This window comes from Ptychodera flava, chromosome 19 (genome assembly GCF_041260155.1).
Source record: "Ptychodera flava strain L36383 chromosome 19, AS_Pfla_20210202, whole genome shotgun sequence".
Lineage (NCBI taxonomy): Eukaryota > Metazoa > Hemichordata > Enteropneusta > Ptychoderidae > Ptychodera > Ptychodera flava.
Genome location: NC_091946.1, coordinates 10532470 through 10557690, shown reverse-complemented (window position 1 = coordinate 10557690; position 25221 = coordinate 10532470). Strand labels below are relative to the sequence as shown.

At 38.4% G+C, this 25221-nt stretch overlaps 1 protein-coding gene and 1 long non-coding RNA gene across 4 annotated transcripts in view; one reads left to right on the top strand and one right to left on the bottom strand.

Moving 5' to 3' along the window:
* The first annotated feature begins 1725 nt into the window (after positions 1-1725).
* LOC139118531 (uncharacterized) lies at positions 1726-20094 on the top strand. 2 transcript variants are annotated; one of them, XR_011548754.1, is made up of 19 exons: positions 1726-1857; positions 3625-3699; positions 5185-5351; positions 5635-5710; positions 6691-6862; positions 7147-7216; positions 7912-7983; positions 9135-9306; positions 9547-9623; positions 11598-11697; positions 14994-15054; positions 15579-15705; positions 16237-16372; positions 16811-16937; positions 17490-17590; positions 18098-18194; positions 18599-18675; positions 19094-19192; positions 19519-20094. It is a non-coding gene; the product is annotated as an uncharacterized lncRNA (long non-coding RNA). The 2 variants fall into 2 exon arrangements; XR_011548755.1 differs by lacking the exon at positions 3625-3699 and having other exon boundaries at positions 1747-1857.
* Positions 20095-20649: 555 nt separating this feature from the next.
* Positions 20650-25221, bottom strand: part of LOC139118527 (26S proteasome non-ATPase regulatory subunit 1-like) — a 168025-nt gene continuing 163453 nt past the window's right edge. For both annotated transcript variants that reach the window (XM_070681869.1, XM_070681870.1), the window contains 3 exons: positions 24224-24457; positions 22884-22959; positions 20650-22414 (listed from right to left, as the gene is read on the bottom strand). In XM_070681869.1, coding sequence (XP_070537970.1) covers positions 22344-22414; positions 22884-22959; positions 24224-24457 — 381 coding nt within the window. In that variant the 3' untranslated portion in view covers positions 20650-22343. The remainder of the gene's footprint in view (positions 22415-22883; positions 22960-24223; positions 24458-25221) is intronic.

Sequence of the window (25221 nt, the reverse complement as noted above, 5' to 3'; positions counted from 1 at the left end):
GTTGTCAACAATAACAATGCAGTCTTCATATGTACATGTTGAGTTGACAAGATGAATACTGTGTATCCTGATATGCTTTATTGAGTAGATCTAGAAACTGGTCGACACTGATCATGAACACAACAATAGTGGAAAAAACATTAAAAAAGTTACAACTACCCGTACTTTAACATTTGTATCGCTACAAACTAATACGAATGATATTCATCAAGCTCAAAAACAATACATCGATACTCGTTATGTTATACGATGTAGATACATGGCCAGATACTCTATGTAAGTAGACTGAATGTGCGTGTTTTGTTCGAAATTTCTCAGGATTTCTCGCTTATTTCTCAATGAAGGAGTCCATGACATGCAAGTTCCTTGTCCTTTATTGTCTGTCTCAAATGTAAACGGTGTATGAAAACATGCCCTTAGCAAGCGAGGGGCATGTTCCTTAATATGCGCTTTGCTCGCATTGTTACACATTGGAAACTTTCTTTATAATTATCGATGGCACGAACAAGTGAAAATGAAAAGCGCCCCCTTACGAGCCTTGCCTTTAAGTTAATTGCGCATGCGGCTGTAAATCAATTTTTTCCCGCGCACAAAACAGTGAACGATATGTGCAACTTCTTCTAGTAGATTTGGAAAACTCAATTTTTGGACAAAATAGTTTTAATAGGCTAAATATTTGTGTATCAGTGGTATACGATACGTAGGTTTAAACACTAATATAATGTCAACCCTGCCACACAATGCGTTTGTAGAATAGTCACTTTGACATCATGTTTGTCAAAAATAACATATTGATATAACACACACAAAAACTGTTTTGACGAGCTTAGGCCTAATACCAGGTGTTTCGTCATAATTGAGGGAGTGGATCGTGAAACTGCATGTTAAGGTTATAACAAACGTTCTTGAAGATATATAAACAGCCAAAGCTTCTGTGTCTCTGAAAAGCTTTATACGATTATCTTAAAAGTATACTTTTTGTTACTTTTACATCGTATGTGATCATGAATTAACATCAGTTTGCAAGGTCTGTAGTTGTTCAGACTTGTTACGGGACCAGTGTCTGCAACGTGCGCTGGTTTATAAAGAATCACTGACAAGCCTAGCCTAGTTCATTTTATGACTCTGATAAGCTTACTTCCGGTTCCGAATACCCATAATCCCAACGCGTTAGCGCGATTCGCAAATGTCCCGTTGTACCGTGTACACATAATAAAAAGGTCATTGATAACAATTGTATCATTCGGTTTTAGGCCCCTACATGCTTGAATATCAAAGCTTTATGCATCAACTCTCTCACGGTCTTGCAAGTGGATCGCTACATCGACCTAAAGGGGGATGTCCCTCCTCTTCTGTCTATAATCCACCATAGGATCTGGTGCATTCTGGAAAGTGCTAATATTATTATTCATTATACCCGGACCAGCGCATGTGAGCCGTTCTTTTTGATGACATGCTGACAATTTATTATCAGCAAACAGAACTTTCCGAACTTCATTCACTCTCGTCTCGTATGTATCATCGAGGAAAAATGACGTTATTCTCGCGACAGAGTCTTTCTCCACATTTTTTTCTTGAAAATTGCCAAGGTTCCTGGAACTGACTTTCTGTACGTCAACATATTTTTATTTAGTCCAAATGTATTTTAACATCTGTCCGTAGCTTGAACAGATATCACTACCCTGACCTATATCTGATAGTGAATATTGCAGAAGATAAAAACGTAGACCCTGTTAACATATGAACCACGTGGCATGTCCCGCAGCGCCGGTCCCAGCCGGTTCTGCGTTTCAGGACATTGGCTTCGTGGCAGGCTTTATAATAACTGGGCAGACCGATGCGCTAACCACGCAGGAGGTACGTTACTACATGAATATATTCTACAGTGGGTTTTATCGTGAATGTCACTGATTTGCCCAAATTTAATGCCGGGGAATTATACTTTGTGCTGAGGAAACCAGTGTGTGTTAAGTTAAACGTACAGTGGATGGGCGTTTCACTCGTGTTAAATGTGGGATATAGATTATTAGATAGATATAAGATTAGAGCTCCATAAGTTTGCTGAAATGTGTATTTTTCACTTACTCCGTGATCTGGAAAATAGGACTAGGGGGAGGACACTCGTGCAATTCGGTTCATATTAAGTTCAGGGAGAAACCGCCGGTCGAGCCGTAACCATCGCACGGGTCCGTTACTTCCATTACTCTCGGGGAACACCCAACTGCCAAGAGACCTTGGCAAGCGAAAACGAGTCGTATCGGGACCCCGACCTCTGTGCTGGTCTGATATAACGATTCACTATGATAATAAAAAGGGGCGAATCGCTTAAAAACGAGTTTAGTTTAGTTATCTTCCAGTGATTGTTTTTTTTACTGTTTATCCGCTGTGTTTCAGTGTTGAATGCATGTTTTTGCAATTTCAGACTCGGGTTTAAGTCTTTTCCAAAGCGTTAGTTTAGTGCACCTGCATGAATTATTTGTGGATAAATTCACTTGGTTCATGTCAACGATAAATTTGAAATATTAGCGACGGCAGTTTAGAATCCAAGTGCCTTATTGGCCAGTATACAGGATATATTTTTGGGTGATACGCCGATTGTTCCTGTGTGTAGAAATTAACTTATTCGCGCTTTCTGAAGCTTTTCGATTCTATTGAAATTAAGTCAATTGAACAATACAGGGTTTACGTAAAAGTCTCTATAAATAGAAATACAACTAGGACAAAAACGTAATTAACATATGTTATGTGACATGTGCTGGGTATGGCTTGTACGTACACACGCCGTATACGACGCCTGGTGGCGCACTCACTTCGTCTGCGCATGCTTTATAGGAGTGGTGCCAGTAGCACGGCTACCTTCACGATTAGTGTCAGTCCAGATTGTCTGGTTTGTCTTAGGTCTAGCTAAGTAGATGTGGAATTACGAGTACGAATGTGCGGAGGCAGACTGAATTTTGCCTTTACGACATAAACAAAAATGTCACATGGAAGTTTTGTATCTTGGCACATTTTTGAGAGATGAATATATACTAGTATTTTCTGGAAAAGTCGGTCCTACGTGAACAAGTGAATGTAATAGGGAACTTTTCCGAATGAGTGATTTCTTTAAGAAAACAGGAATATGCAATGGAAGTTAAATGTAATAGGAGAAACTGAGACGAGCTACATTTCGTTGAATTTGTTACAGAGTATTCAATCATCAGGGCCACCCTGTCTCTTTGGGTCATGCCAAGTTATACACCACATTGGAGTATCAGTATAAAAATATAATGTACCATTATTTTCAAAGAATGAATCCTTGATAATTTACATCTTTATTTGACGGGGATGATGCCATAATATCGGATATCTAGTGACAGTTTTTGCCCCGTGAGTCAGTATGTAAGGACTCTTGAAGGAAGAATATGTGGACGAAGCGCTAATTTTTAGATATTTAAACAATATTTTGTGCATCATGAGATCAATGATTATTAATTAAAAACGTCTGAAAGTGTTTTTGAAGAATATGGCTCGTTACACACTCTATGAGATCTCTGACAAAAAAGCGATCATCGTTGAAGCAAACGCGTCAATGAATCTTTACTGTATTAATATTATTATTCTAATTCATCTTATCCGAGACAGCTAGCTGTCCGTGGTATGTCCACTTCTGTTGCTACTTATACGCGGTGATTGTATCTTGAAATCAAAAGTAGACCGGTAAGCGAATTTCGTGTTCCTTTCGTTATAAGTGTCTGCCATTGTGATTGAAAACATTGCGTTTCTTTCTTTGTTTGCAAATGTTTTTGCAAAAAAATGTATTATCAATATTCTTTGAAGATCGCTCATGTATCAATGACATCGCAACGAAATAATCCAGGAGTTCAAGTTGGCAACAGGTGTTCGCGGGTCAGCATCTGAAAGAAATTGATCATTGAACCTATAGAGGGCGTAGTCAGAGTGAGGAAATTTAATTTCCTCGTGTTCCAAGATTTGATATTTTCTCGAGGAGGTAGATCATTCAAACTTTTTTAAAAATTCCACACTTTTTCAGTTTCAAATCATGCGAATTCAGCATATTTTAAATTCCTTTTCGAACAACTTGGTAAGTGAAACCTATGGGATGCAAACGGCATAGGTGCGTTCACTTTGTTATCAGAAGTGTAGCGCCATCACATAAAAGCAAAGTGATTCAAACCAGAAGACTTCAGAAAAGATGACCTTCTACTCCTCGATAAAAACAGTGAATCTCGACTTCGTATACGAAGGTTGTCTTGAACCTTGACGTCATCAAGAAATATAAATGTGACAGTGACCGCTGAAGGGACAATGGCTGTAACTGTTGATGATATTTCTATTGTCTTTGTCCTATAAAATAAACAGATTTACTTATTTTCCTCTTTAGAGTATACTAAACTACAAAGTTTTAGCCTGCGAGCACGATTCATTGTGGATGGTATGCAATGTTAACGTTGACAAATGAACCCTATTCTTGACTGTAATTCAGTTTTTTTCAACGAAAAACTTCGGACATCACACATAAAAGCTGTTTCCATAGCTGAATACCAAGCGTTTTCATGTAATTTTTTGGAGTGGAAAAGAAGAGGGTATTTGCAAACAAAACAAAAATACGGAAAATTGCTGTAAAAATTCAGCTTCTGTCAACTTAATCATAAGCCAGTGTGATCATGGGTATCCACATTATGGTTTAAGACATGCTTATTGCTTGAGGGCGTTATGAACTCGGATAAAGTCAATCTATTAATAGCGTTTCTTTCTTCCATTGGCAAGTTTTTGTTGCCATTACACCAGCTTAAAAACGCTCCTCGGGGACAGAGATTCAGCTTTCCAAATTTATAAATTTTCTTCTGATCTACCACTTGTGGGGGCTCATTTTAAAGCTCTTGGTGAAAGTTTTCACGGTCTTAGTTTTTCGAAAATCGTAAATTTTATTTTTCTCAATAGAGTTAACACAGGGATGGGGGCCATTTTATATTTCAAATATCAGGAATTTTTAGGTAATTTGTTTCTCTAGCACCAAAGTTTGCACGGTAACCCCTGATTTTTATTCTTGTTTTGGTAAGAGAATGGTTGAAAATATCATCGAGGAAAGTTTTGAGCAAAAGTTTAAGTCTTTCACTTTAGTATTTATCATTTAATTTTCTTTGAATATTTTGGTAATGTATTCAATTATTTAATCACCAGATGATGATCACGGCGGCTTTATAGAAGGAGTTGAACACTGATATACAGAGGTAGCAACGTGTCGTAGACTGAAAGATTCCACAGTGTATGGTAATACAAACAAGACTACAACCCTTGGGGTCGGAGATAGCAGAGCGCCTCCACACGACTGAATACACTTCCATGGGGTTTGTTACGTCTGAATACTACAATGTGCATGTGTCATTTAGCTTAAATCAGATTCTCATAAATCATGTTACACACAGGAGATCAACGATTACAATGATATCCTTAGGAGATAATCTCTAAGTCGAGGACTAAAGCTTGTTACACACTATGAGATCTCCAACTCCTTTCGTCCCTAAAATGCACGCATCATGCAAATTGTATTAATTTTCTGCATTTTAAGACAACAGATTGTTTTGTTCTGTGTATGCGAAAATTTTTATCTGTGTTTTTGGTCCATTTCAGAACTGCCGTCAGTTGCCGTTGGTACGGGCTGTGCTATGGAACGCTTTGAATGACTCGAAGACTCGGAAGGTGTTCGGTAAGCTATCTCCCAATTGCAGCCGTGATCGCTTTTTCCTACATCTACTGCAACAAAAGTTATCATTCAATGCTTGCTCAAAAAGTTTGTTGATTTGAACAAGTAAAGTCAATTTACTTTTCTGAAACATCGATGAGCTAATCGTGACATTTCGGCCTTAGAGCTGACAAAGAAATACGAAGTGGAGCCCGCTGGTTTTGCTTGTGTAATTCAAGAAAACAAATGTATACCCCAATCGCCACGTCGTTCGGTCGTGACACAAATTTTCAAATGGTTTCACATAAGGAGATCAATGATTACAATACTTATGTCTGATATTTTCTTTTCTAAGATCATAAATTTGAAGACTATAATTGTTACACACTATGAGATCTCCGCATTGATTTTGTGGTTGATTTGTACCCCTTGAAATCCACATATGTGTAATTACGTAATAAAAAATTCCGAGTAAGCCTATATGGACAATGTTGAAACTTAATATCGCAGATTACTGTAAGTTACGTTTTCAATTTTATACATGTAGAAGTTGCGGCCTACCTGACGCTCCCAGGGACAGAGATTCGGCTTTCCAGTTTTATCAATTCTCTTCTGATCTACCACTCTTGATGAAGAAAAGTTTTCACTTTCTTAGTTTTTCGAAAATCGTAAATTTTATTTTTCTCCTTAAGTTAACACAGGGAAGGCGGCCATTTTGAATTTCAAATGTTGGGGGGGGGGGGGGGGGGGGGGGGAGGAATCTTAGGTAATTTCTTTCTCTCGTACCAAAGCTTGCACAGTCACCCCTGATTTTTATTCTTTTAATTGCTTTGCTAAGAGAATGTTCGAAAATTTCATCGAGGTAATTTTGAGCAAAAGTTTAGTCTTTCACTTTCGAGGCGCATATTAGTACCATAAGCATTGACGTGGACGTCTACAAACTTTAGTATTTATCAAGTCGTCTTTGAACATTTTGGTGATGTATTCAATTAATGTATTGCCAGGTTATGACCACGGCGGCTTTATAGAAGGAGTTGAACACTGGTATACAGAGGTAGCACCGTGTCGTAGACTGAAAGATTCTACAGAGTATGGTACCAGTACCCATTACAACCCCGACTACAAACCTTGGGTCATAGCAGAGCGCCTCCACACGACTGAAAACGCTTCCATGGGGTTTGTTAAGTTTGGATTCTATACTATATGCACGTGTCATTTAGTTTGAATTAGATTCTCACAAATCATGTCACACACAGGAGATCAACGATTACAATGTATCCTTAGGAGATAACCTCTAAGTCGAGGACTAAATCTTGTTACACACTATGAGATCTCCAACTCCTTTCGTCCCTAAAATGCACGCATCATGCAAATTGCATTAATTTTCTACATTTTAAGACAACAGATTGTTTTGTTCCGTGTACGCGAAAATTTATATCTGTGTTTTTGGTCCATTTCAGAACCTGCCGTCTGTTGCCGTCGGTACGGGCTGTGCTATGCAACGCTTTGAATGACTCGAAGAGGGGTTCGGTAGGCTATCTCCCAATTGCTGCCGTGTTTGCTTCTTCCTACAGCTACTGCAACAAAAGTTATCATCCAATGCTTGCTCAAAAATTTTGTTTGTTTTGAATAAGTAAAGTCGATTTACTTTTCTCAAACATCGATGAGGTCGTCGTGACATTTTGGCCTTAGAGCTGACAAAGAAATACGAAGTGGGGCCCGCGGTGATTTTTCTTACTCAAGAAAACAAATATATACCAAAATCGCCGCGTCGTTCGGTCGTGACACAAATTTTCAAATGGTTTCACATAAGGAGATCAATGATTACAATACTTATGTCTGATAATTTTCTTTCTAAGATAATAAATTGGAAGACTATAATTGTTACACACTATGAGATCTCCGGATTGATTTTGTCGTTGATTTGTACCCCTTTACGTTGAGATTTGATAGAAAAATCCACATATGTGTAATTACGTAATAAAAAATTCCGACTAGGCCTATTTGGACAATGTTATGAAACTTTCGCAGATTACTGTAAGTTATGTTTTCAATTTTATACATGTAGAAGTTGCGGCCTACCTGACGCTCCTAGGGGATAGAGATTCGGCTTTCCCTAAAATGCACGCATCATGCAAATTGTATTAATTTTTCTGCATTTTAAGACAACAGATTGTTTTGTCCTGTACGCGAAAATTTATATCTTTGTTTTCTGTCCATTTCAGAACTGCCGTCGTCTGTTTCCGTTGGTACGGGGTGTGCTATGGAGCGCTTTGAATGACTCGAAGAGGGGTTCGGTAAGCTACAATCTCCCAATTGCAGCCGTGATCGCTTTTTCCTACATCTACTGCAACAAAAGTTATCATTCAATGCTTGCTCAAAAAGTTTGTTGATTTGAACAAGTAAAGTCAATTTACTTTTCTGAAACATCGATGAGCTAATCGTGACATTTCGGCCTTAGAGCTGACAAAGAAATACGAAGTGGAGCCCGCTGGTTTTGCTTGTGTAATTCAAGAAAACAAATGTTTACCAAAATCGCCGCGTCGTTCGGTCGTTACACAAATTTTCAAATGGTTTCACAAAAGGAGATCAATGATTACAATACTTATGTCTGATAATTTTCTTTCTAAGATAATAAATTTGAAGACTATAATTGTTACACACTATGAGATCTCCGGATTGATTTTGTGGTTGATTTGTACCCCTTTACATTGAGATTTTGATAGAAAAATCCACATATGTGTAATTACGTAATAAAAAATTCCGATTAAGCCTAGGCCTATATGGACAATGTTATGAAACTTATCGCAGATTACTGTAAGTTACGTTTCAATTTTATACATGTAGAAGTTGCGGCCTACCTGACGCTCCTAGGGAACAGAGATTCGGCTTTCCAGTTTTATCAATTCTCTTCTGATCTACCACTCTTGATGAAAGAAAAGTTTTCACTGTCTTAGTTTTTCGAAAATCGTAAATTTTATTTTTCTCCTTAAGTTAACACAGGGATATGGCGGCCATTTTGAATTTCAAATGTGGGGGGGGGGGGGGGGGGGGAGTAATCTTAGGTAATTTGTTTCTCTCGTACCAAAGCTTGCACAGTGACCCCTGATTTTTATTCTTGCTTTGGTAAGAGAATGCTCGAAAGTTTCATCGAGGTAATTTTGAGCAAAAGTTTAGTCTTTCACTTTCGAGGCGCATATCAGTACCATAACCCACAGTCGCTCGAGAGCTATTCAGCTCTGGGACTATTCGCCCCATAGACGAGTATACAGAAGCGAGGTATTTCTCGCTTCTGTATACTCGTCTATGGGGCGAATAGTCCCAGAGCTGAATAGCTCTCGAGCGACTGTGCCATAACCATCGACGTGGACGTTTATAAACTTAGTAGGCCTATTTATCAAGTTGTCTTTGAACATGTTGGTAATGTATTTAATTAATGAATCACCAGGTTATGACTACGGCAACTTTATAGAAGGAGTTGAACACCGGTATACAGAGGTAGAAACGCAACGTGTCGCAGACTGAAAGATTCTACAGTGTATGGTACTACAACCCAGACTACAACCCTTGGGGTCGGAGATAGCAGAGCGCCTCCACACGACTGAAAATGCTTCCATGGGGTGACTATACTATATGCATGTGTCATTTAGCTTAAATCAGAATCTCACAAATCATGTTACACAGGAGATCAACGATTACAATGATATCCTTAGCAGATAATCTCTAAGTCGAGGACTGACGGAAGCTTGTTACACACTACGAGATCGCCAACTCCTTTCGTCCCTAAAATGCACGCATCATGCAAATTGTAAGCCTGTGTACGCGAAAATTTTTATGTTTTTTTTTGGTGTCCATTTCAGAACTGTCGTCTGTTGCCGTTGGTACGGGCTGTGCTATGGAACGCTTTGAATGACTCCGAAGACTCGGAAGGGGTTCGGTAAGCTATAATCTCCCAATTGCTGCCATGTTCGCTTCTTCCTACAGCTAGTGCAACAAAATTTATCAGTCAATGCTTGCTCAAAAACTTTGTTGATTTGAATAAGTAAAGTCGATTTACTTTTCTCAAACATCGATGAGCTCGTCGTGACATTTCGGCCTTAGAGCTGACAAAGAAATGCGAAGTGAACCCGCTGCACTGGTTTTTCTTAGTAACTCGAGAAAACAAATGTAGGCTAGGCCTATACCCTAATCGCCACGTCGTTCGGTCGTGACACAAATTTTCAAATGGTTTCACAAAAGGAGATCAATGATTACAATACTTATGTCTGATTATTTTCTTTCTAAGATCATAAATTTGAAGACTATAATTGTTACACACTATGAGATCTCCGGATTGATTTTGTCGTTGATTTGTACCCCTTTACGTTGAGATTTTGATAGAAAAATCCACATATGTGTAATTCCGTAATAAAAAATCTGAGTATATGGACAATGTTTAATGAAACATTTCAGATTAAGTTATGTTTTCGATTTCATTCTAGGAGGAGTTGCGGGCCTACCTGACACCACCACTTCTCACAGCCCATTGTCAGTTTCTCCAAATCTGATTAATAATCAGATCAGACATAGTCCTCGCAAAGTGAGGCGACTATCAGCGACCGACAACACCAAAGAACAAGCCAATGTACTGTGGAATGTCTCCATCTCTACATCTGTCAGGATGTTATCAGATTGAGTTTCTCCATGCTCGAAATAAGCTTACACACGCCCTCAGGTAAACCACAGGTGCGCAGGCCAGCACTCTGTAGAATATCAAGCAGCGATTCGGAAAATTCCCACAGCCGAAAAGAGCCGAAAGTTTGCAAAAGGCGTGTCTCATGTGTCTGTCGGTACTTCAGACGTCCAACCAGGATAGGGAACTTTTTAGTTTTTCGCAGCCTAAATGTTATCATTTCGTGTTCTCATGAACCTTATCATGAGGGGAATAATAACGTAAAGTTGAGAATTAGACTTTGCGCTTTTCCGAGTCGCAGGCAAGTAGGAGAGAGAAGTGGGTGGGGTTGGCGTGTTTAGGTCGATCAATCAATCAATCAATCATTAGCCAGTGTTTGGCGGGAAGAATTATTAATTATTAAGCTTAAAAATATGTAGGGCTTATTTGATATATTTTATTTCCTGTTATAAGACCAATAACCTGTCTGATTTCTGGAATAATTCAAATGCGGATGGAATATTTTCGAACAGTCGTGGCACCATGTTTTTCTAGCAGTATACCACGTGCATTGTAGAAATTTCCTTGGCTTCTGGTTTTGCATACTGTGATTTGCATATTGTATACGTCGATAACCTTGGATAACCTCAACCATGCGCATCGCACATGCATCGCCAGAGTCACGCGATTTCCAGTGAGACAGTCGACAGTAAAGCATGCTGCAAAAGCCAGGGTTAGGGAAGTAGGTAGGTACTAATGCTTAGCCATAGTAGGACGCAGACCGCATATTTAATACATATGAACGTTCCAGCGTAGGGCGATTTATACAGTGTATTGGGACAATAATCTTTGTCACGAGGGGTAAAGTCGAAAAATTTGTATGAACCAAGGACAACGCGTGGCCGGACCTAGCTGTTCTCAGACCGAACACACGTGGCCGTGGCATCGGTCGGCCATTACCAGTGCCACGTTTCTCAGTTCAGGAATAGCTGACGTTTGAAAGATTATTTCATACCTCATCTCAACATATTTGTAATGATAACACAATTTGATTTAGTCTGTCTTTTTCGTATATTTTACGTGGACTAGTTGCCGTCAAAGAACGTGCGAATGCCAACCGTTCCATCTTGGATGTACGACCCAAGGCGAAACCCTCGCCGTGAGCATCAATGGCATTGATAAGTATGATAGAAATATCTGCAAGTAGCGGAAAACTTGCCCCATTGCTCTCTTTTACGTGTTAACCATTTCTTTCGGCAGGTTTGGTGAACTCTGAATCATATTAAAGAACTGTCTACCACAGTCTAGGAAATGAGGTCAACCACGAGGACAATCGTCAACGCATGCGCACAATGTAACAGTAAGTATATGTGAATTGGGATTCGAAAGCCAACTTCAAAAGTTTACACGAATGTACAAGATACAAGTGCACAATCAATTCAAAGTCTATTTCAGCTGACATCCATTTCAGATAATCCAATATGAAATGGTTTATCCAGTCAGCAGTGTACACGGGCTTGTTGTTTATTTGTGTTTGTTTGTTTGTTTGTGTGTATGTTTGTGTTTGTTTATTTGTTATTTTAATAAAATAACAGCGAAAAGCTGTTTTGTTAATATTTGTCAATAAAGAGCAGTTATTTGTTTATTTGTTTGTTTATTTATTTATTATTTGTTTGCTTGCTTGTTTGTGATACATATTTCCGATGGTTAGGGTTAGGGTTAGGCTTAAGTTAGGGTTAGGGTTAGGGTTAGGGTTAGGGTTAGGCTTAAGTTAGGGTTAGGGTTAGGCTTAAGTTAGGGTTAGAGTTAGGGTTAGGCTTATTCACTCCCACTATATATGGAGACAAGGGGAGCAAGTGGGATTCCAACATCTGTATTTTCAAGTCAAGAAAAACACACCAAATAAATGCCGGACAATTGAAATATTGGGTTTGTGGCAGCATCATGTCCTGTACTTACCACACCTATCCTTTAATTCGATGGAAAGGGCAAAAATCGGCGATATTTAGCATCTTTCTCCTTTGATTCGTACAGTTTGTACGGCAAAACGTAAGTGTCACACTTTGGCGGGTTAGTACGTCAGAGAAATTCAAATCGGACCAATCAGGCAGCTTGTTAGACTCACAGCAGTATACGCGAACGCCAGTTCTCAAGCGACTATACCACAGCAAGATGCAGTCGTGCCTGTGACTAATACGTGTTCGCAGATATCGAGAATGCAACAAAAAAGTCGTTGATTCACTGTTCATGACAACGGATCATACTTTAACCATTAAAAGGTGTAAAAACAATGGGAAACTCGAGTTCCCTTGACAGCAACGTAAGGAAAATGACACGTTTTCCAGTACTTTCTTGATTCTTGACCCTGCTCACCCCGTCGCCTAAATAGAATAGTCTCACACACGTCTGCCATGGTTTATTTTCATTGACGACCACGATGTCTGTTTTTATGTGAACATGCAGTTGCTTTTGTTTGAAGCAATTAATTATCCTTTCATTTGTGAAGCTTTTTTTCCTGGTCACTATTACAATCACTGCTATGTTGTTGTTTTCACAAGATGTATACGGTTTGATACAGGAATATTGAGTTGCCTTTCCGTGTAGGCACAGTATGCCATGCCAGTTCACTCAGATCAGCAGATCAGCAGCATACATGTACATGATGTCTTTGTTTCAAGTTTGGGGTTTTTTCGACGCTGAAATTTTACCAAAATGTCACTTCTGTATTCAGAGATTGTGTAATCAATACCTTTGGATAAAGTTGATTTGGAAAGCGATAGACACATCCAGAGGAGTTGAAAAAATCGTGCATAAAATTAGCATAAGTTAAGCGACCGTGGTGGCGTGGCAGAAAAAAATGGGATACTCGAGCCCCTCCAGTTTTTACCACCGTTCACTGTTCAGTGTTGCCGAACCAGGGGCTTATAGTATACTCGGACGAGTACAGTATTGTTCGTAGTTGGAAGGTTACTGCCCGTAGTTTACTGTCGATAGCTAGAAAACTATTAGAATTGAACCAATACCAAGAACAACTTTTCCAGCGCAGAAATTCAACCGTGGCGTGGCGACGGTCTCTCTGTATTTGTTTACTTCCGGGTTTACGCTCATGTTTTTGTCCATCTAGGCTCGCATATCTCACGAACTGATTGGAAATGAGTGCGTTTCGCACAGATGTATAGTTGAAGTACTCTAGTGGAACCTTCTTCTCATAAGACCAAAGTGAATGTTGCAGCATACAAAGTTGTCGACGATTCGTAAAGGGAAAATGAACATGGCAAAATGCGCCAAAGTAAAATCATCCTGGTTCGAGCCCCACAACGGTAACGTCTCCAGTTCGGGCCAAGGCAGGGCTAACAAGCTATCTGATTGGTCCGATTTGAATTTCACTGACGTACTAACCCGCCAAAGTGTGACACTTACGTTTTGCCGTACAAACTGTACGAATCAAAGGAGAAAGATGCTAAATATCGCCGATTTTTGCCCTTTCCATCGAATTAAAGGATAGGTGTGGTAAGTACAGGACATGATGCTGCCACAAACCCAATATTTCAATTGTCCGGCATTTATTTGGTGTGTTTTTCTTGACTTGAAAATACAGATGTTGGAATCCCACTTGCTCCCCTTGTCTCCATATATAGAGGGAGTGAATAAGCCTAACCCTAACCCTAACCCTAACTTAAGCCTAACCCTAACCCTAACCATCGGAAATACGTATCAACAAACAAGCAAACAAATAAATAAATAAATAAATAAACAAATAAACAAATAAACTGCTCTTTATTGACAAATATTAACAAAACAGCTTTTCGCTGTTATTTTATTAAAAATAACAAATAAACAAACACAAACATACACACAAACAAACAAACAAACACAAACAAACAACAAGCCCGTGTACCCTGTGGTTTATCTAGTCAGCAGTGTACTGATTCAGTCACTGTCCTAATCATTTTGTTCAGAGGGTTTAATAGTCTACAACATCGTGATAATCCAAGGTCCCTCCACAAAAGTAGTAGGGACCGTGGATAATCACATCAAAAAGTCACATTTGAAAATTGCAGGGTAAAGGGAGTAGCAGTTGTGAGCCTCCGATGTAGTCATTTGCATACTGTCGAATTGATTGCAACAATTCATTTTACAAAAGTGTATATTGGTTAAAATGTCCCACAGACAGGGCTTTGTCTTTCTTACATCTCTGTCATTTGTTACAACAACCGTTCAAACTCCCTTCATTGAATCACAGTCAGTGTCACAAGAGTTAGATTGCCTGACACTTTCAGTCACCAGAAACTGTAAAGGTCAAAGCTGGCTATTACACCAACTCTGGGAAGAAATTGCAATGGTCATTGTGTAGAGTACTTATCTTTAAAAAGAAAAAAAAGGACATTACCCGATGTGCCCTTTCAGGTACATTAATGAATATCGTAGAACCCTATCAACAAATCCGCTAGAATATAAACCCGGCATGATCAATGATTTGAACATTCACTCGCCGATCTGATTTAAAGGTGTTGACGTGATAATCTATGTACATAATATGAGATCATGGGAGACGATTTACAAGCTTTTAATTCAAGAATTCCAGATATGAGCTATGAAACATGAAACAATCACACAAATTAGAAATGTGTTTTTTTTTCTGTCTTCTCTTGAAAGAGCTGTGTTCCAACTGTAAAATATCACAAAATGTATGATTAACTGTACAGAAATAGCCAAGGTAAGTAATGTGATTTAGCAGAAAACTTGCATAACCTTTGATGCTTGCTTGGAATGTGCATTTTTCTCTTTTCATCAGAGCTCTTTTATTTACTTGAAATTTTAGTTTAGCATGTTGTTTATCGGATGGCTTTGAAACCCAAGATCTATGATTAGAACATTCACTCGCCGATCAGAGCCAATCAGGGTTGCTGACCAATTTGTTCTATCTATGAGATCTCAGTGTTTCTATCTGAAAACTGAAGATAGTAAATTTTCAGAGAAAGCTTTGCATGATGGGATGGCATAGAATGTTATTCAAATGATTCAGAAACTTTGGTTCAAATTTGTCAAACCAATAGAGCTATTCTGAGTAGTTGACCTCTGTGTCATCTAATACTTCAGGCACTCCATAACGTATTCATTTATGCAAATTATATTAATGAGTGTCATTGAAGCATGACAGACTGATGATAATGCTTATTATGAATGGATATTATTCACAAACTGTATATTGTGCACTGCTGTTTGTGTCTCCCTGTTTAGGTTTGGTTGAACCCTTTACAGTCTCTGTATCATGGAAGACAGATGGATACAAGGGCGCCCTCAAACAATTCTCAGGGATATGTTCCTTCACTGAAAACACAGTTGAATTTACTGTGTTTGTCTTCAGGTATGTTTCATCTGTGAAAAGGAACAGCATAATACAAAAACTTGAGTTTACACTTGAAACATTTCATTCTTTGAATGAATACTCAATATCTGTTGATATTTTGTGTTGTTTGTTGCTTTCAGGTTTATTTCTTTTATTTCAGTTAGTTTTATCATGGAATGTCAGAGATCAATGATTTGAACATTCACTCGTCGATCAGAGCCAATCAGGGTTGCTGACCAATTTGTTCTATCTATGAGATCTCATTGTTTCCATCTGAAAACAGGACTTGGTAACTTTTTAGCGACACCTTTGCATGATGGGACGTTGTAGAATCTTATTCAAATGATTCAAAAACTTTGGTTCAAATTTGTATTTTGATTGGTTGATGTCAGTTTGTCTTTGTCCACAAGTCCTTCACACGCACTGTGTAAGTATTCACTTATGAAAAGTGCAGTCTGAGTAAAGCGTTTAATACAGTCTGATACTTGTCATGAATGGATATTATTCACAAACTTATTTTGCACACTGCTGTTTGTGTCTTCTTTTTAGGTGTGGTTGAACCCTTCACAGTCTCCATATTATGGAAGACAAACAGATTCAAGGCGTGCCCTTAAACAAGTCTAAGCAATGTGTTGCTATGCTGAAAATACAGTTGATTTTACCATGATGCATTTCAAGATACTAGGTATGTTTGATGATTGTGAAAGCCTTTTGCATTTGAAACTTACTTCATTCTTTGAATGAATGCTCAATATTTATTGACATTTTCTGGTGTTTGTAGCTTTCAGGTTTATTTCGTTTATTTAGTTGGTTCTATCATGGAATGTCAGAGATCAATGATTAGAACATTCACTCGCCGATCAGAGCCAATCAGGGTTGCTGACCAATTTGTTCTATCTATGAGATCTCATTGTTTCCATCTGAAAACAGGACATAGTAACTTTTCAGTGACAGCTTTGCATGATGGGATGGCATGGCATAGAATCTTATTCAAATGATTCAGAAACTTTGGTTCAAAGTATATTAATGGGTGTATGACAGACTGATGATAATGCTTGTTATAAATGAATTTATATTCACATACAGTATATTGTGCACTCTGCTGTTTGTGTCTCCATATTAGGTGTGGTTGAACCCTTTACAGTTTCCATGTGGAAGATGGACGGATACCAGGAGCGCCCTCAAATGAGTCCAAGCAATGTGTTCCTGAAAACACAGTAGAATTACTATGTTGCCTTTCAAGATACTAGGTATGTTTGATGATTGTGAAAGCCTGCGTTTGCATTTGAAACTTTTCATTCTTTGAATGAATGCTCAATATTTATTGACATTTTCTGGTATTTGTAGCTTTCAGGTTTATTTCTTTTATTTCAATTGATTCTATCATGGAATGTCAGAGATCAATGATTAGAACATTCACTCGCCGATCAGAGCCAATCAGCGTTGCTGACCAATTTGTTCTATCTATGAGATCTCATTGTTTCCATCTGAAAACAGGACAGAGTAACTTTTCAGTGACAACCTTGCATGATGGAATTGTGTAGAATCTCATTCAAATGATTGAGAAACTTCAAATGATTGAGAAACTTTGGGTCAAATTTGTCAAACAACACAAACCAATAAAGCTATTCTGATTGGTGGACCTCTGTGTCATATAATGCCTGTCTCCATGGTAACATTTATGCAAGGTATATTAATGAGAATCGCTAGAGCATTAGTACCTTGTCATAAATAGAGAATATTCATTAATTGTAGACGTGTCTGTGTGTCTCACTGCTCATTTCTGATTGTTCACTCCACAGTCACCACATCATAGAAGAGACAAGTGTGTAGAGTACCCTAAAGCTTGTCCAAGCAATGTTTTTCTGATAAATTTGATAGTTGTTACCATGTTGCCATCGAGGTAGGTTTGAGCTTTACTAAAGGAACAGTGTAATGTGAAATTGTCTAATTTTAATCTTAGTTCATTTGAATGAATGCTCAATTTCTCAGAACATTTTCAAGTTGACCCATTTCGATTTGTTTTGTTGTGAACTTACAAGATCAATGATTAGAACATTCACTCGCCGATCAGAGCGTCAAGGATGCTGACCAATTTGTTCTATCTATGAGATCTTATGCTTCCATGTAACGACACACAATATTTTTTCTGTGGCAACTATGAATGTTTAGATGATACACACTCATTGTCAGGCTATTAAGCACCATTGGTGGCCATATTTGATGATCAAACCCACTTATACCAGTAGAGCTATTGAGCCTATCTGCACAATAAATGTAAAAAGCATTGATGAGTACTGTGTTATTTTCAATACAATTCCAAGAATGGTAAAATATCCACGGATTGGACATTGTGCAGTTTTTTATCTGTGTGGCTCACCATACTGCTTTGTTGGTTGTACCTTTCCAGGGTCTTCACCATAGAGCGCCCTCAAACAAGTCCAAACAGAGTGTTTTCAGAGTGAAGACTGATGGTAGAAATAACCATGTTGCCTTCAGGATACTGGGTACGTTTGTTGCATTTTTGAATTCTCATAATGGAAAGTGTGATGTGGTAGTTGAGAATTCTCGGTCAGTTCTGCTCTTTTAATGAGTTGCTCAGTTTCTATTAAAATTCTGTAGTCTCTTTGGTTGAAAGTTAAAACTGTTTCAATTGTTTTGGATGCTTCAATTGTGAGATCAATGATTATAACATTCACTCGCCGATCAGAGCTTATAAGCACTGCTGATTAAGTGTAATCTGAGATCTCAGCCAATCAGAGACTTGCAAAATGAAACTAGGATTGGAAATTTGATAAAAATTCACACAAGTGGTATGAAGAGACAGTGCATAGAGTTGTACAGAAGTGTGGACTTGCTTTATGTGCATTATGACTTTGTAATCAGGGAATTTTTTGTCCATTTCTTAAAGATGTGGTGCACGTGAAAGCAGTGTGTTTTCAGACTGAAGACTGATGGTAGAAATCATGTTGCCTTCAAAGATGCTGGGTATGTTTGAGATCCGATAATACTTCATAAATTAGATTATGCACTGTTTAAATCTCATAAGAGAAAGTGAAATGTTGTAGTTGAAAATTCTATGTCACTTTTACTCCTTGAATGAGGGTTCTGATTCTATTGCAATTATGCAATGTAACTATTTTAATTGTTTGGGATGCTTGGCATTGTGAGATCAATGATTATAATATTCACTCGCCGATCAGAGGCTTTAAGCACTGCTGATTAAGTGTAATCTGAGATCTCAGCCAATCAGAGACGTTTGAAATGAAACTCAGGTGTTGGAAATCTGATCAAAACTCACACAAGTGGTATGAAGTGACAGTGCATAGAGTTGTACAGAAGTGTAGACTTGCTTTATGTGCATTATGACTTTGTAATCAGGGAATTTTTTGTCCATTTCTTAAAGATCTGTAGTCTGACAAGTAAGTGTGTGAGTTGTACAGCTGAACTGTCTACAAAGAGGAAAGAAGAAGATTGATCAAGCAGACATTCCACAATCAGAAAGGCAAGTCAAGTTTTAATGGTTACTGTAAAGGATTCAGTGGAAATCAACACCTAATATTATTCTTAACATTTTCGGACTGTTGATCTCAACTTTGATTACTAAAATATCAAATTGATTTGACTCCCGTGCGTATTGAATTGTCTTGAGAGGATAGAGTCAGAAGAAATGGTGACCAAAAATAAAGGCAAAGTCAATTTGATGAAGCCAAGATTCTAGAAATCACTGGTAGTAAAACCTTGGTGTACGAATGTTGTGAGACAGCCAGTCCTGTCTTTCTGTGTTCCTTTTCATCCCTACTTTACAGATGCTTTTCTTTAACTTTGCAGGAATTTTATCATCTGGGCAGGTCTCTCTCTCTCTATGCATGGTCTGTGGACAAAGATGAATGTATCAAATGTGCAGCCAAAGGTGCTTTATAGAAGCGAAGACAATTCGTGGCTACCTACTGATTGACTGTGAACAATGCTAGTTGCAAGAAAATGGAAATTTGAAAACATTGTTGTGTGTTCATCCTAAAGAGTCATGTTTAATATTACCAAAATAAAAAACATTAAAAAATTGTATGCAGAGGTATCTAAAGTGCTACCTGGAGTCGGAGTTCGCGGAGTTCGCCATCCTGCACAATTGTACAGAGGAACTTGCTATAGATCATGGGCCACAGCTACAAACCATGACAGTTTCTTATAAATCTACTGAGCTAGAAATTTACATTTTACATGGTGTCCAAAGGCAAAACATTGATGATGACATTTGTGAGCATCTTCATAAAAATTATTGAATGGTTTATCAGGCACACAAACATGCAGTTAATGTTCCATTTGTTGTCAATATTATGTAAAGGATGGTTGGCTTATAGCATACTGCTTTTTGTTGCAGAATGGTAATAAAATTTACTATATGAGTCTCATGACTTTTTAGTGTTTCATTGACACAACCTGACAATTTCCAGAAATACTGAGAGCAAGAAATATGGTATTTAAAGGATGCGAGTGACTGGATCACTTTGAGAGTCTTCTACAATCTATCCCAGGCTGAGATGCTATTTGCTGCAGACTGTCATGTTAGGAAAGTTACCAGTATCAGCAAATTTGTACCACAAGTTGATACTTTTATAGTGCAGCAAAATTTGCCCTTAATAAATTGGTCAACATTTGCAGTTGGGTTAAGGTTCCTCAGGCAGTGAAATTGTACCTTTGGAAATGATAATCGGTCATCATTAGTCTAGAAACCAGAGGTAAGACTGGTAGGATTCTAACGCAGTCTGATAAAATAACCCCAAGGATGACAAAATCAGTGCCGTGATATTGGAAGTAATCTAAGATAATTTGGTTGTTGTAGACATTGGTGTGGAGTCCCAGGCCCCTGCCACCAATGGCTCATGAATCCTGTTCATATGTACAGACCTTGCGTATACTTCATTGATGCCTTGTTAAGTAATATTGACAATGACTATACTATGTGGTGTTGGAAATGAAAGTTTATTTGATGCACTAAAAATAATTCACATATATGAGAAAAATGCAAAAAGTAATAATCAAACGATCAGAACTAAACAATGTTGCTAGTCGCTGCATCATGGTGATTCTAAGACTGAAAATACAGACAATGTTCAAACATCTCTTCTGGAACAAGTGATCTAACTATTCCATTTGTGAATTTTGCATGCATGCATCCGTGGCATGCAAATATTCCCTGGCAAAATCCTACACATCAATGCCTCCTAATATTTCTTTCAAAATGTTATAGACCAAGACTGGAACAACTTTGAACTGCATGGCAAGCTGAATTCAATACTGGTTGAATATATTATGAGTGGAGTGGTTCCAAAGACCTCACAGATGGATATGAATAACCTTTGACACAACTATGTGCAGCAGTTGAGAATTTTTTCTAAAGAGCCCTGTTTCCGTATACATGGCCAAACTAGAGTGGTTTGACAATGGTCACATAAATATTTATGGCTACAATAGAGTGCAGTATTAAATGTGAAAGGTATATTTTTACAGTTTCTGAACACAGCTTATATCTGCTCCTGTTTTAGCATCCAAGAAAATTTGACATACCACACAAGCCCTGGTGAGCAAACTTTGTGGTCCCCAGGCCTGGGACACTGAATAATTTGTCTGCCTTGATCAGTAGATTCACCTTTCAATCACCATCTAGGCAGACCTGCTAACATTCAAGCTGTAGGTAGAAAACTCTAACACTACATAAGCTAGGCCAGGAGACCACCAAGTGTACTTTGATGCTTTTCCTGGGACCACTAGAAGAATCTGCTCACCTTTGTTATGTTCACTTTTCATGTGTTTTCAAAACAGACAAGATTGCAGGGAAACTAATCTTTTCACAGTGCCATTGTCGACAAAACCCGAATTTGTTGTCTTACACTCAATTCAGCAGAACCCTGAAACATGCTGCAAACCATTTAACCTTTTGAGCGCTGTATTTTTCTCCCGCCAAAATTTTAGTGCAAAATTTACCAATTTTATGCATTTTTCTGTAATTTTTTGATAATTTTGGACCAAATGGACATCACGTTTCATTGGCTACACTTAGTTCTCAAAATTTTGGCAACACTCCAAGAAAAATTGACTGGAGTTTATTTCATAAAGGGACAAAAATAGACTTTGGCGCTCAAAGAGTTAAAGGTGTAGGGCTAACACAATGTCATGTAGTTTAAACTATTCACAGCCAGAATCTGATAAATCCATTTTTATTTTAGTAGAACAGGTGGCTCATACACTGGGCATATTGTGGTTAAAGGTTTTAAGTAATCTGGTAGAATTCTATAAATTCAATATTGATGTTTAACAGGTATTAGTAGTGTAATTTATTACTGCACATCTGTTATGCATTTAATTATTTCAAAAGTACACATGAGGATGTTAGAAGTATGGTAGGACAATAAATTCAGGTTATTCACAAATAGTCACAATTGAAAAAGTTGACAGTGAACAGTACAATTGAATAGTCACATATGAATTCTTGTAAACCTGTAGGTTGGGGTTACTCCGAAATAGGGGAATGTCTTAAACAGTCTAAAGAGCACAGCTGATAAATATCTGGCAGATGAAATGCAAGAGTTAATGGGAGTTAGTGTTTTCTGTGGATTCCTTGGCCACCGGTGGCATGGAGTAATTGTCTAGTTGTTTTAGTCTTCGATGTATTCAAATGGCTCTGGTGGTTCCGGCTCCTCCTCTTCCTCTACCTTGGGACCACCAGCTGGAGAATGGATTGGAAATGAGACAATCAAAATTTAAGGAATGTTACATGGCGAGATTTGTTGCCATAAAGGGACAGGCTGCAGTAGGACATCAATGCTCAGATAAACAGGCTCTTCTTGAAATGATGATAGCCCGTTATCATTGAATAATAACCATTTTCAAAGTACTTCAAAATCTATGACACATCATTTTACAAGTGTGATGTCACATTGTTTTGTCGCACTAAAATACGTCCACATTTTTGTCAAACATAGCCGCCTTTCATGTTGTCAAACAAGGCTGTTTTGGTAATGCCAAAGCGCTCTCAATAGGTCAGGAGAACAGTGGCCTTTGTTTTTATGTAAACGCTTGTTTCATGAGCAATTATGAAATCTTGATTGGGACATAATGGAGATGTGCAGCATTACAACAGCAGTTATATTCACAGTAACATTCTAGTTTCAAAAGCTGTCACTGTCATTACTCACCTGGTACAGGCTGGATAATATCTTGAGGTTCCTGACACTTGGTATCTTTCAACATAATAATACCACCAATGTGTACCTATGATAGAAAAATCAGTTGGTGTTAGTGTACATACTTAAAGACTAGGCTGACATTACACCTAGCAAAGAAAAGTGTAGAATTTGAAATACCATATCTGAAACACTGATTCAATATTTCTTGAGAACTTCAAGTACCCAGTTGATTCTTGTAACCTACCATGATCTAGCTTCATATACACAGCCAACTAATACGCAATGATAATGCACCAACTTAGACCCTTGTAGAGAGCTGAAAAAGATTGCCCAAAGTTTTGAGCAAATTGTTGCATTGCCTTCTGGCTGAAATTGCTAGCCCTATCTTGAGATAAACACAGAATCTCACATGAACTTGGCTCTTAATAGATATATTTCTTATCAGAACAACCCATTTTATCACACCCCAATTCAATACCAGTTTTTGCTATGATCAGATTGTCTGCAGTCATTCCTGTTGACATGTATACAGGAAAATCCATGGAGGCTGGAGTAGCGTTCTGTTTGAGTGCACCAGACTGAAAATATACAAGATCTCTGGGGTACAAGTCATCGAAGTACAGACTAGCCTAAACTAATCCAGAAATGTAAATTATTCATGCCATGCCTCTGATAAGTAAGATTGAGAAGGATTAATTGTTGGAGTACTCCAGTCACCTGGCTGGCAGCTTTAGCAGTATAATGGTGCCGTGATGACGTCATCTATAGACATAACGACTTAGATTTCACCAGCAGGTGATAAGGAGAGCTCTAATCATCACTGAAAGTAACGGTTTTAAGAGATCTGTGTTCACTCATAGTTTAGTGGGCATAGTGATACGAATAAATTTTTGTTGGGAAATCAAAAAAAACATGATTTTTATGAGAATGGCAACACTGGTGTTATGTTTTAACATGATTAAGTCAGTAGAGTGACGTCTGTAAATTTTTATGTGATAGAAATACGTGGGGAAAAAAGAAAATATCCTGTTGAAGTTCACTGATGATGACATTGGTCCCTCGTACCTACTTGAGATTATCAGTTGAGTCTAAATCGAACGGAAGGCGTCTGTCTTCTGTCATTCCATCAGATGACGTGACTCACTGACGTCATATTTCTTTCACTTAGTTCATCTCTGCATTTGACATTTCACTTGGCCATTCTGATAATGTTTTTTGTCATGCATGCCTGGCTGGCTGGCTGGCTGTGCTGGACAGGTGGCATTTAACAACAGAGTGAATGCACAGACCATTGGCTTGGTTGATTGGGTAGGCGGATGGGTTAGTCATGTGACTGTCATGTGACTTACCGGTTTGAGTGGCACATAGCGGGCTCCATCTGGCATGCTCAGTACTTTAAGCTGTGCGTGCATAACTCTGCCAGGACTGGCGATCATTTCAAAATTTGGCTCTGGTTCCTTCTTTTCCTCTTTTTCTTTTTCCTCGTCTTTCCCTTTGTCTTCCTTCTTAGTTTCTTTTTCTTGTTCCTTCTCTTTTGCTGTGTCTTCAGTTTTCTCCTTCTCATCATCTTTTTTCTCTTCATCCTGTGTCAGTAGATTTACAGAAGTTAGGGTAGTGTCACAGCATTTAAGGTAGAGTCATATCATTGAGGGCAGTCACAGTATGAGGGTAGAGTCACAGCAGTGAGGGTACAGCCACAGCAGTGAGGGTAGAGCCACAGCATGAAGGTAGAGTCATAACATTGAGGGTAGCGTCATAGCTGTGAGGGTAGAGTCACATCATTGAGGGCTGAGTCACAGCAGCGAGGGTAAAGTCACAGCAGTGAGGGTACAGCCATATCATTGAGGGCAGAGACACAGCAGTGAGGGTAGAGGGCAGAGACACAGCAGTGAGGGTAGAGTCACATAATTGAGGGCAGAGTTACAGCAGTGACGGTAGAGTCACATCATTGAGGGCTGAGTCACAGCAGCGAGGGTAGAGTCATAGCAGTGAGGGCACAATCACAGTAGTGTTATGAAAAACTATTGATGGGAGATTTCTTTTTGAGGATAAATACCTCATACTGTATAAGTTGTAGCATCAAATAGTCTATCTTTTAGTTTTATATGACAGTTACTGTGTAATAGAAAGTCACCAAGACTGAATAATACTGGATCCACATTGAATAAATTCAGGAATCAACATAAGCCTAGGGGATCAAGATGTTTCACATAGTTATGGAAGGGCGCCCTAAGAAAACCCTGGGCTTTTATGAGAAGCATTGGGTCCCAATGCTCTTCTGGTGAACCAGAAAGCCTTAAATTAACTCAGAAATTCTGTTTCAACATTACAAATTTTAATACGCTGG